The 13,177-nt window shown below is 38.2% G+C and overlaps 1 protein-coding gene across 4 annotated transcripts in view; it reads right to left on the reverse strand.

Moving 5' to 3' along the window:
* Positions 1-13,177, reverse strand: part of PKHD1 (PKHD1 ciliary IPT domain containing fibrocystin/polyductin) — a 457,981-nt gene that overhangs the window by 163,614 nt on the left and 281,190 nt on the right. For all 4 annotated transcript variants that reach the window (XM_037054718.1, XM_037054725.1, XM_037054714.1 and 1 more), the window contains one exon: positions 9,026-9,163. In XM_037054718.1, the coding sequence (XP_036910613.1) occupies positions 9,026-9,163 (138 nt within the window). The remainder of the gene's footprint in view (positions 1-9,025; positions 9,164-13,177) is intronic.

Below are 13,177 nucleotides of genomic sequence, written 5' to 3' on the forward strand. Positions count from 1 at the left end.
AAGTAGCAAGTTCCAGCACTACTTGTAGGTATTTGTGCTCTTCAGTGCTTTGAAGACAACACTGCATACTTTAAAATCCAGCCTACATCATGAAACTCATGTCTACTGTTTGGTGTCTCCCAGCTACCGGTGCTGCCCTTCTGCTTTACAACTATCTAAAGCACATTCCTGCCACTGCCTCAGGACTTTTGCACTTCCTTGTCCTTCTGTCTGAAACTCTCCTGTCCCAGTTTTTGTAAGTGTAGCTCTTTTCTGTCTCCGCGGTCTGAGATCACCACATTGCCTCTTCAGAAAGGCTTTCACAACTACCTTTCCTGTGGTGCCAGCATCCAGCCTGGACCTCTCTTCAGCTCACACTGGTTTTCGTTTCCTTCAGAGCATGTCTTGCCATCTAGCTGCTTCCATATTTATTTTACTATTTCATTGTCTGTTTCCCCAGACAAAAGAAAGCAAGCAGGAATCTCATCTGTCTTGCTTGCTTCTGAATACTCAAGTCCCAGGAAGAAGGCTTGGTACTGAGGTGGTATTTAATGAAAGAGACAGTGAGAGAAGGAGGGAGAAAAGGGATGGAGAAAGTGGAAGGAGACAAGGACACATCTTTTTTTTTTAATATTTTATTTATTTATTTTTAGAGAGAGAGGACAGGAAGGAGATAGAAAGGGAGAGAAACATCAATGTGTGGCTGCCTCTCATGTGTCCCCTACTGGGGACCTGGCCTGCAACCCAGGCATGTGCTCTAAACTGGGAATCGAACTGACAACCCTTTGCTTCACAAGCCCGAGCTCAATCCACTGAGCTACACCAGCCGGGGCAGGGACACATCTTAAAATAAAATTTTGGAAAATCGCCACATCAGAGAAATTTTTTTCTCCTTACTATCTACTTATTTGCTCCATTTTATCATCCAAAAGAAAGTTTATTTATGAAAACCTGTGAAGGTTTATTGACATCACTTTTAATATAGACAACTGTTCATTTTCAAATATGAGGTTTAATATGTTCAATTGTACTTAAGAACATATTCAACTCAAAAACAATAAAGTTAAGGAATAGATAATGGTATTAAATATATTAGAAGTCACTGTCCTTCAAGTAATATGTTGGAGGAAATATGAATTTTTTCTTTCTTCCACGTGCAATGTAACATTTTTAGATAAAACTGTATTTCTCAGTCATTATTTTTTAAAATGCTAGAATAAGATGACCATTTTTTCTTTCTTCACTTTCTAAACTGGATCTCATGCTACTACCCACTCCTTTCTTATAAATTCCTACCTTCGTTTCCAGATATCTTCTTGTCACTCTGTTTTGACCTATAAAGCTGTTTCTTCTCCTACTTGCTGGACTCCACTCCCCCACCACTGCTAAAGGGCTGGTGCTCTTCAGAATTCCAGCTCTGGTCATTGTCCGACTCCATCTCACACCTCTGATGTCTCATTTTGGCCAATGACTCCCAAATATTATACTTAGTACAGTGCTCTCTTCTGCATTTTTCATAGATCAACTCGCCCTCTACATGCTACCACTTACGCATCCCAGTGAAATATAAACTTGATGTGTATGAGTCTATTTATGCAACAAACCACGATAGGGGCTCACCATGTACCTGACACTGTTCAAGTACTTTAATATATATTAACACATAATTTTCATACAACTCTGTAGAATAAGCACTACTACTATTTTTTTAAAAAACTGACATCAGGTTAGTTCATGCCATTCACCCAAAGTCACTCCGCTAATAAGTGGTGGAAAGGAGTTTTCACCCCAGTACCACCATCCACCCGGTTCTCCCAACCCAAAACCTGGGATATTTTCTAAACACTCCTCCTCACCTCACATTGAAATTGCCACTCAGTTATAGTGATTTTATACTTCCTCAATATTTCTCTAATTCATTCTTCCTCTTTAACTCCAGTGCCTTGCTTCAATAGTTTACTTTTTTTTCCTGAAACACCTCAGTAGCCTTCTCACTTTTCACTGTGTCCCTTCCAATACATCCTGCACACTGCCAGGAGTCATCTTTCTAAAACCAAACCTAATCTTGTATACCAACAATGAAACAGCGGAAGCAGAAATCAAGAAAAAAATGCCATTCAATAAAGCAAAAAGAAAAATAAAGTACCTACAAATAAACCTAACCAAAGAGGTAAAAGACCTATATGCAGAAAACTACACAACACTGAAGAAAGAAATCGAAGAAGACACAAACAAATTAAAACATATACCATGTTCATAGATTGGAAGAATTAGCATCATCAAAATGTTCATACTACCCAAAGCAATTTACAGATTCAGTGCAATACCTATTAAAGTACCAATGGCATATTTCACATAGAACAAACACTTCAAAAATTTATATGAAACCATAAATGACCCCAAATTGCTGCTGCAATTTTGAGAAAGAAGAGCAAAGTAGGAAGAATCACAATACCTGATACCAAATTGTATTACAAGGCCACTGTAATCAAAACAGCCTGGTACTGGCATAAAAACAGGCACATAGACCAATGGAACAGAACAGAGAGCCCAGAAATAAACTCAAGTCTCTATGGTCAATTAATATTTGACAAAGGGGGCAGCAACATAAAATGGAGTAAAGATAGCCTCTTCAACAAATGGTGTTGGGAGAACTGGACAGCTACATGCAAATAATGAAACTTGAGCACCAACTTACACCATACACAAAAATAAATTCAAGGTGGATAAAAGACTTAAATATAAGCCGTAACACTATTAAAGTCCTAAAGGAAAACATTGACAGGAAAATCTCAGATATTTCACGCAACATTTTTACTGATATGCCCCCTAGAGCAAGGGACATAAAGGAAAGAATAAACAAATGGGATCTCATCAAAATTAAAAGCTTCTGCATGGCTAAAGAAAGCAATATTAAAATAAAAAGAGAACCAACCATATGGGAAAACATATTTGCCAATGATACATACCTCAGACAAGGGTTTAATCTCCAAAATACACAAAGAACTTACATGACTCCACTCCAAGAAGACAGGCAACCCAATTAAAAAATGGGCAAAGTACTTGAACAGACACTTCTCCAAGGAGGACATACAGAGGATTCCAGAGACACGTGAAAAGATGCTCAATATCACTAGCTATCAGAGAGATGCAAATTAAAGCCAAAACAAGATACCACTTTATATCTGTCAGAGTGGCCATCGTAAACAAAACAACAAACAACAAGTGTTGGAGAGGTTGTGGAGAAAAGGGAACCCTAGTGCACTGTTGGTGGGATTGCAGACTGGTACAACCACTACAGAAAACAGTATGAAATTTTCTAAGAAAACTAAAAATGAACGTGCCTTTTGGCCCAGTAATTCCACTGCTAGGATTATACTCTAAGAACCCTGAAACACCAATCCAAAAGAACCTATGCACCCCAATGTTCATAGCAGCACACTTTATAATTGCCAAGTGCTGGAAGCAGCCTAGGTGCCCATCAGTAAATGAATGGATTAAACAACTATGGTACATTTACTCAGTGGAATTCTATGTAGCAGAAAGAAAGAAGGAGCTTCTACCCTTTGCGACAACATGGATGGAACTGGAAGGCATTATGCTAAGCAAAATAAGCCAGGTGGTGAAAGACAAATATCACACAATCTCACCTTTAACAGGAACCTAAACAAAACAATCTAACAACCAAAATATAGCCAACAACACTGAAATAGAGAACAGGCTTACAGTGTCCAGAGGGGAGAGGGGAGTGAATTTCAGGGGAAAAGGGGAAGGAAGGGTTTACAGGAACAAGTATAAAAGATACATGGACAAAAACTAAGGAGGTAGAAATGGGAGGGGGAGAGAGCTGGGTGGGTGGGCTGGGATGGGAGTAAAAGACAGAAAACTATACTTGAACAATAATTAAAATTAAAAATAAATAAATAAAACCAAATCTAATCACGTAACTTTCCTGCTTAAAACTATCCAGTGACCATCCACTGCCTTCATGCCAAAATCCAAACTCCTTAACATAGTGTACAAGACCAAGAATCTTCATGGGTTGCCACTGTTCTATAAATCCTACAACCCAGACACACCCATTCCCTAAAATTTCCTGAATCCTCATCCACAAATATATACCTTTCCAACTCTATTCCTTTCTCTTTAAGCCCCAGGTTGTAAGAGATGACACTTTAATTATGTTTCTACTTGCTTATCTTTACTAATTTATTGAGACATCTTTGGAAAGCTGGGTTCCTAACTTCTATTTCTGTACATTCAGCTTCTCCCACCATACCTGGTTCATGGTGGGCAATGAACAAACAGATGATAAATGAAAGAAGGGACAGATGAGTAAAATACTTAAAGCTTATCTTAAATGTTTTATCAGACTAATGAGACAACCACTGAATGAAGAATGGTAATTGAGTGTGGCACTTGTGATTTGGCTGTAACCCTCCAAGCAAAGCTTTGATCTTAAACCTCCCTTCTAATGTGTAATCATTATACTCTACTGAAAGTTAACTGACACATTTTGCCAGCACCAGCTGCCTTAAAAGCAGTGCCATCAAGAAATATAATTCTGCAATGTTGGGACTTGGATCAAAAAGCATCAGAAAGCAGACACACTCAGGCAGTATTCTGTGCCAATGTCCACATCTATTAAGTTTATTTACTAACTAGTGTTATTATCTGTTGCATGTTGGGATTTCTTTGGGGTGTGGTAGAATTGGACAGATGGGTTGAAAGTCTTCCTTTAGGCACAACACACAGAGGACTGAGCAGATGGGTTCCAATAATCAAACTTCAGGCCCAACAAAGCAAGGAGAAAAAGAATATAGCATTCTATATTAATAGACAAAAATATAGTTGGGACTGGACAAATTTTAAAATAAGATTTAAAGTGTATAAATCAAAACCGGACAGTGGCACAATGGCACTACCCTTAAAAGGTACAGATTTTCAGGCAACGTTTTTGTTATATTAATAAGAAACTTCAAAAATAAAAAAGACCAGTCATAGCAATAGAAGATGTTGACTTGAGCTCAGTTTTTTAATAACAAAACTAGATTCAGTTTTATTTAATATTCTATCAGTTAACTGGGTGAGAATGTTATAGAATATTGAACGAGTGAATGAGCAAATGCTATTAATCTGGGAGGAAAAGATCAGAGTCCCAAAGAATTCCTCCATCATGAAAGGACCAACGAATGAATAAAGAAATAAGTAAAAATTAAATTGTATTTAGATCCCCTAAAACACAAGGGAAAGGCAAATAATTCCTATATGAATGTACAATGTAGAAATATCTATGGGTAGCACATATAAAAATGTAGAAATCAGAACTCACAATATAGTTGAAAGGACCAGCAGCATGACATGGCTAGACAAAGAAGTTGGTTTAATCTTTGCCTGTATGGATAGAAAAACTGTATCTAATATGGTAGCTGGAAGCTGACTGGGCTAGACAGCACCCATTTCCAAACTCTGCCCTTATTTACTTTGCTCAGTGCCAAGATGCTGCTGACCTGGAAGCACTACATCACTGAGTTCTCCTTTAGTTGGAATTCCAGTTAGTTTTAGACAAAATGGTAGCACACGCAGGAAACAAGAGAAGGAAGAGAGTGAGGTCAAGGTATTTATTTCCACAGATCCTTCCCAACAATGAGTGAGTCCCAGGCACACAAAAGATTGTGCTGGTATCTGGTGACCATCTCCACTCTTCCCCCTGCATTTGGGATTGCAGTAATGACCTCCTTTCCACGCTCCTTTGTGGCAAATAGTGGTAAGAAAGCTCTGCTCTTACTAGCCCTAGGGTATGCCTTAGGCTATTTGGATTTTTGTAAATGTTTTTTTATCAAAATCTATGTAAACTGTATAAACCAGTATGACCTCTATTTTCTGCAGGCACCCTGATAGATGAACTAACAATCTATTAAACACCTACTATATACTAGCACTTAGTAGGAGCTGTTATGTTTAGCGATTTCAACATCCCTTCAGGGTAGGTTCTATATTTGTTTTGTACTTTACAGATGAAGGAATGGAGATATCCAAAAATTGATTTGCTTTAGGTCAAACAGCAAATAGATGACCATTTTGGATGTAAGCCCTAACTGTCATACTTCTTTCATTCTGTTCAAAATAAGTGAGGTCTTATTCTCATATTCCCGTTCAGGGAGAATAGTCCTTTCCCCCTGGCTTTGTACTTTCAGAGGAATTAAATAGAACAAGTGTGTTTAGTGACAAAGTTAGGAAATGTGAGGAGATCTCATAATTCTGAGAAATGTGGAGATACTGCAAATTTATATAATCTTTCTGAAAAACACCTTAACGATATATATCAAGGACTTTAAGACATGTACTTATCCTTAACTCCATTAATTCTACCAATACAAGTCTATCCTAAGGAAATAATCAGAGATGTAAATAATGATTTAAGTGTTAAGATGTTCACTACAGAGTAAATTACACGGACAAAAAAGTATGAAATAACTTTGATGTTCAATAATAGAAAACGGTTAACTGAATTATTATACATGTATATATAAGTACACATTTACATAGATAGGGAATATTAAATCTATTAAAATTGTGCTTTAGAGGGAACCCTCGTACCCTGCTGATGGGAATGTAAGCTGATGCAGCCACTCTGGAAAACAGTATGAGGATTCCTCAGGACACTAAGAATAAAGCTACCAGATACTCAGAAGGGGGATTTTCAAGCAGATACCCTTCTGGGTATCTGCTTGAAAATGTTGAAAATGCTTATTTATAAAGATATGTGCACCCCTGTGTTCACTGCAGCATTCTTTACAATTGTCAAGACATAGAAACAACCCAAGTGTCCTTCATTGGATGGCTGGATGAAGAAGATTTGGTACGTATGTACATTTAAATCCTACTCAGCCTTAAAAAATATAAAATATTGCCATTTGCAATGACATGGATGAATCTTGAACATATTATGCTAAATGAAATAAGTCAAACAGAAAAGGACAAGAACTATATGATTTCACTTATGGGTGGGATATAAGACAAAAAGCAATACATGAACAAACAAAATTCATAGGTATGAACGGCAGAAATGGTAGTTACCAGCGAGGAAGAGAGGGAAGGGGAGGATGAAGAAGGAAAGAGGGTCAACGACAAGGTGACAGAAGCATATTTGACTCCAGGAAGTGAGCACACAGCAGACGATACAGTTACATTATAGAGTTGGGTTACAAAGTTGTGCATCTGAAATTTAAATAATGTTATTAACCAATGTTACCCCAATAAATTTAATAAAAATGTATGTCTTAGTAAGTTGGGGAAATTTCACATTGACATAGGATCCAAAACATCAAACTGTGTGCCCTACATGTTAAAGTGTGTGAGTATGTATATTCATGCATGTGTAGGAAAAAAATTTAAGAAAAGACTAAAAATGTTTATTGTGATTATCTTTACATTTGGGAATATGAGTGATTACATGATTTCTTCTATATAATATTCTATTGTTTTTTGTGTGTGTTTTCCAGTTTTGTACAATAGACTGAAAATATAAAAATGTTTTTAAAATCATAACCATATATTAATTACAACAATTAAGTAACTATTGTATAACCATGGTTAAAATAATAGAAACTGTATAACCTGAAAAAGAGAAGACTCAAGAAAACACGAGTGAAGGGCTATCAAAGAGAAGGGAATTCCACACTTACCCCGTACAGACCAAGTAAGAACTTGAACCAACAGAAGTCAGAGGACTAGAGAATTTGGCTTAATAGAGGGAAATAATTCTAAAAGAAATTCTAAAAAGTGGAAACAAGTTGTCTCCAAAGATTTTGACTTTTTTTTTTGTCACTGCAACTATTCAGAAAGAGGTTTGACCACAATTTTTCATGAATCTTCTTACAATGATTAAGCTTCGGGCAGGCATTTAGATCTACAATTCTCTCCCACCAGAAATTTTAAAATGTGGATATTATCAAACAACATATCTAAATACTTCCTCACCATCAGAGATTTACTTCTCTGGCATAAGGTATTATTGTTTCTGAGAATTCTCTTTTAATGTTTTGAAGAGCAAAGCAGAATGCCTTGCCAAGTTCAAAAGTAGTTCCTTGGGAGACAGAGTATGTCTTTTCATCATTGTACCCTTATTGCCTACAACAGTTTCAAGTATATAGTCTACATGTTTTTCATTTTTTGTTTGTCTAAGAAAGCCAATGTCCCAGTCTTGTCAATACACTACCCCAGATCCACTCCATCCTGCCTGTCCCTCAGTCTCAGCAACATGCCTCACTTCCCAGCTACAGGATCCCCCCAGCACCCACTGAGTCTCTGGGTTCTCCACTAGCTACATAGGGAGCTACAAACATAACAAAGACAGAGGAGTTCATTGGTTTGAGGGTGGACCACATAAATTATTTGCCTTATCCCCAGCTTTTCCCCTGTTGTCCCAAGTTGTGGTGGTTCTATAAAGGCTTCTCTCAAGACATGTCACACAGCCAAGCCAACAGCCATGTTTCCTGAAGAAGCTGTGGCCACCTTGCATTTGTCTTCCCTCTTTTCTCCTTCACTCCCACTCTACTGCTATTATTTGCCCCCTAAAGCATTAGCACGTAAGCTTTGTTTCAGGTCTGTTTTACCCAGGACATGCACTAGGATAGCAACTGAAATTTTACTGTGAGTTAGTTTAGCAAAGAATAACAGATCCATCCTATGAGATCTTCTGAAAGAGTGAGCTAGAGATAAATTCTCATTTATCTCTAAGAACAGAAGGGAGAACCCATCTGTTGTCTGGAGCAGGCAAAACAAGCCCTGGAATGAGCAGCAGCATGAGGACTCTGGGACCAGAAACATGGCCTGATGTCAATGGGTGGACATGAGAGCATGACCAATAAAAGTCACCTCTGTCTGTATTGAAAGTTTGCTGAAGAAAAGCTATTCATACCCTTTGCCTTAGCCCTCCCCAAACTCCATTAAGCAACCTGCTGGATGACACCATCATTTCCCAAGGCCTTTCTCACAAAGCTTAATTCCCATGATGCTCTCAATCCTTGCGCCCTTTACTCACCAACTTTCAGCTCCCCTCCTGCAATGACTATGCAGGCCACACTCAGAACGTTGCTTCTGTCCACAGGGAATTCTAAAGTCCCCATCACATAGAGGCCTTTGAGAGATGGAAGGTCTGTATCCACAAGGATGGTCCTGTCTGCAGAAGGAAAAGACATTGCTCAGACATATAACCAAAATGAGAATTGCCCTGTCCCCTCTGTGAGTTGCTGTGCAGTTCTCCAGGAAATCTGGGCATTGCTTGCATTATTACCTACGTGGGGACAGGTGCAGAAATCTGGAGGAACAAATAGTTTGCCAAAGACTGGGCCTTAATAAAGAGGCAGGGGGAGGAAAAAAGGTATTAATACATTCTGCCACTGCTTAACAAACCAAGCATTATGGCCAACAGGCATTGCCTATGTCCCAGGCAGCCTATTGTAGTACCAATGTACAGAGGAGGTCCCTACACTTTGTTCCTGTCCCATAACTTTAGAGAGGCAGAGAAAACTGCAGATCTGATCTTGGCCTCTCAAGTCAGGCCATTTGGATGAGAATCCCTGCTCTGCTACTTACTAGCTATGTGGACCACCAGTGTCACCTCTCTTGGTCACAGTTATCTAATCAATAAAATGGGGATAATAAAACACCCGTCTGCTTTATTCATAGGATTTCTGTGAGAATTAAATGAGTTAATGGGTCTGAACTACTTATAGAGTACTAGTCAGCTGTTCTCAGTGCCCCAGTTCCTACCATGGAAAGCAACACATCTAGTATGTACTCAATAAGTGCTGAATATTTTCATTATTTATACTATTGTTCATTAGCTTGGCATGCTTGTAGAGCTCATAGGACAACTTAAAATCATTGCTCTTCACTTTCTCTTCCTTAAAAAGTTTACTTACAACTTCAGAAAAAAGAATCATAGAGTTTTGCTAAAGTAAAAATAGAGTAATGAATGAATAAAAATTTTCATTTAAAACAGTAAATATTTTACTTATGACAAAGTATTGTGTTACTGTCTAAGGCTTAGCAGTAATTAAACACAAATTAAATATAACAAATAAATATTTCTACTCAAATTTTAAGTGCAATAATCAGTGACACATGTAAATATTTTAAAGGAATTTTGCTAATATAATCTCATGTTTTATGTCAGTAAATAATGCACCCTGCCGTGCTTAAGGATTTGCCCCCAAAATGAGCCTCTGACGAGTTGTGTTTTCTAGTTTCTGCCTACTTCCCTAGCCATAAGACAGCCGTATCTTCCTGTGGTTGTGACCACACTGTTGTAACCAATCATTCTCCTTTTCCTCCTGGGTACAGAGTCAGGCCACCTTTCCCAGCTTCCTTTGTAGTTAGATGAAGACATGTGACTGAATTGCAGTCAGTAAAATGTAGGCAGAATTGAAGTGTGACATGTCTAGGCCTGGTCCATAAATTCTCTTGTATGTGCTCTCCCTTTTCCCTCGCCTCTCAGTTGAACAGAACAGTGGTTCTCCGGGTACGGTCACCATGCAACAGCGTCAGCACCACCCACTCATCTATCAAAATCAACCTAAGTTTGAGCTCTGCTAGCAAGCCATTCCCAGTCCCCCCCCCCCACGAAAATCTCTGTCACTCTCCAGCTACAACCCTGTGCGTTCTTATGATGGAGCACTAAAACGCACCGTCGTAGTTGCATACGTATTATTTTAGGTAAGGAGGCAACTACCACTGGGCTAATCTCAGTGTAATTATATCTTTCTCTCCCACTGCCACTTCCTTAAGTTAAGAGACCATCTATTTTTTTTAAATCCCTAGTGTTTATTGTTATATCAAAGATAAAGATGTTAAACAAATGTTGCCCAGATCTGTTGAGTTTAGTTCCCTACACACCTTAAATTTAAAAGTTTATTAGTGACTGATACAAAATGAATAATCAGGCTAAACAGATGAAATAAAATATATATAGACATATATACATACATATATATGTGTATATATTTCAATTTCATCTATAGTACTTTATGAATGTGCAAAAAAGAGTGAAATATCCAGAGAATTTCTAGGCTTAAGTAACATTTTATGGTTCATGACTTTACTATGAGTGTAAAAGCAAGACAAATTATTTCAAGCAAGCAAGCCCCTCTGAGTTCTACACAAATAGCCTCTCTGTCATCCAACCTGTGGCCTGTTCTATCAGTTTCTGGTCGTTGAGCCTCACTGTGCAAAACAATTAAATTGTTTCAATAAGTGCTTCTCTCATCACCATAGTACTCAGAGGCACATAAAAGCATGTGCCTATTTACCCTCTTTTGAATGTTCTTTTCAGTTAAATTATGACAATTACATGTAGTTTAAAATTTCTCTTTAATTTTTATAACATACTCTATTAGAAGAAAATTTACTTTTATTTGCCTACCCACTTCAAATATACCAACAAATCACAGACAGCTTAGCTATTATAATCTATGAGAACAGAGACCATACCTGTCATTCTCACTTTCCCTTGCTCAGCACTTAGCACAATACCCATCGTAGAGTAAGCGCTGAAAAGGATGACACCAAAGGATGCAAGCACACGAGCCAGACCCACCACATGCAAAATCCAACAGCTGTCAGAGGAAAAGAATAGAATGAAGACAAGAGTAGAAATGTTGCTCTTATCTCTTTCAGTGCCACCTTTGAAATTTCCTGCATCTGTCTCCACCTTCTCTTTTTTCCTCCTTTCTTTCCCCAACATGTGCCATATCTTGTTGGTTAGTGGGGATTCAAAGATGAGTCAGACATGTTTCCCACCATCAGATGAAGACAAATAAATAAATACAATGCAGTATACTTGAAATGATAACATATTTTTTCATTGTGTGGAGGTTGACCCCTGTATTCATTCTTATTTACTTCAAAATGGCAAGTCTATCAATGTCCCTCTTAGACCAAAGTTCTGCTAAGATAAACATATGCCCTAAAAAGATTTCTACAAAGGAATTCTCCTTTTATCACTGTAATTGAAATTATAGCTAACATTGCAAGTAGCAAAATAATGCACCCTAAAGTGCTCTCCAAAGAGATCAGCTGCAGGTTCATATGACCAACCCCCTGCTAGAATGACAGGTTTTAGAGGGCCGCTCCCTGTTCCAGGTGTAGACAGTTAGAATCAAGGTGCCACATTCTCTAGAACAGGGGTGTCGAACTCATTTTCACCGGGGCCACATCAACCCTGTGGTTGCTTTCCAAGGGCCAAATGTAATTTCAACTCCTTAACAATTAAGGAATACTTACATTTATACAGTCCTAAAATTATTTCAGCTCTTTGAAGGCAATCATGATGCTAATGTGGCCCCAGTGAAAATGAGTTTGATGCCCCTTCTCTAGAAGTAGCATTCTTTCCATGAAATTACTCAAGACATTTCATAAAAATCATCCAGAAAGTTATTAATACAACCCACTTAAAAATATGAATGATAGAACACCTCTGATCTCACTGTGGCCCACTGCTTTCCAACTTGTCTTGACTTGGCTGAGGCTACTGCATTCTGCTCTGTCAGTGACCAATCTATCCTGCTTAAGAGAATGAGTGCTGGCATATGGAGGGAACCATCTGGAATTCCTGTTGCTCAATGGGAGGCTGATGGGGGAACAGATCTGGAAAGAAACTCCAAAAAGGATTAATGAGCACCAGATGTAATTAAAGACTGCTTCCCCCCACCAAAGGACCTCAGGACCAGCCATGGAGCGGTGCCTCTTGGTTCCAAATTGCACCCTCTTTCTACTTGTTCATCCATCAAGCATTAAACATCCCACCATCTTTATTCTAGTATCACTTGCCAGGAACTGTTGTGTTTTGTTTACAGAAAGGATTGTATTTTGGCAATTAGAAACATAAAGCTTTAGAAATAATATCTTGAAAGTTAACACTAAGGAGAAATCGTCTAAATGTCCTCATATGTCAAATGTAACAGCAAAAATAATGAGAAGCTTTAGTCTTTTATGACTGCATTATCTATCCTTAAGACCAAAAAGCCTGAGCCAAATCTAAAGGCAGATATCTCTCTGACAGAGGGCTAGGGCTTCCTTCATATCAGGAATAGACTGACGCCCAGGCTTACAAAGCATTCCATATAATCTCAATACTAGACTGAAACTCAATTTTCCCCCTGCAAAGCTGGGGATCAAGGTCACTATTGTGTAG

Source organism: Sturnira hondurensis, unplaced genomic scaffold (genome assembly GCF_014824575.4).
Source record: "Sturnira hondurensis isolate 20B ecotype Veracruz unplaced genomic scaffold, ASM1482457v3 Scaffold0000880, whole genome shotgun sequence".
NCBI lineage: Eukaryota > Metazoa > Chordata > Mammalia > Chiroptera > Phyllostomidae > Sturnira > Sturnira hondurensis.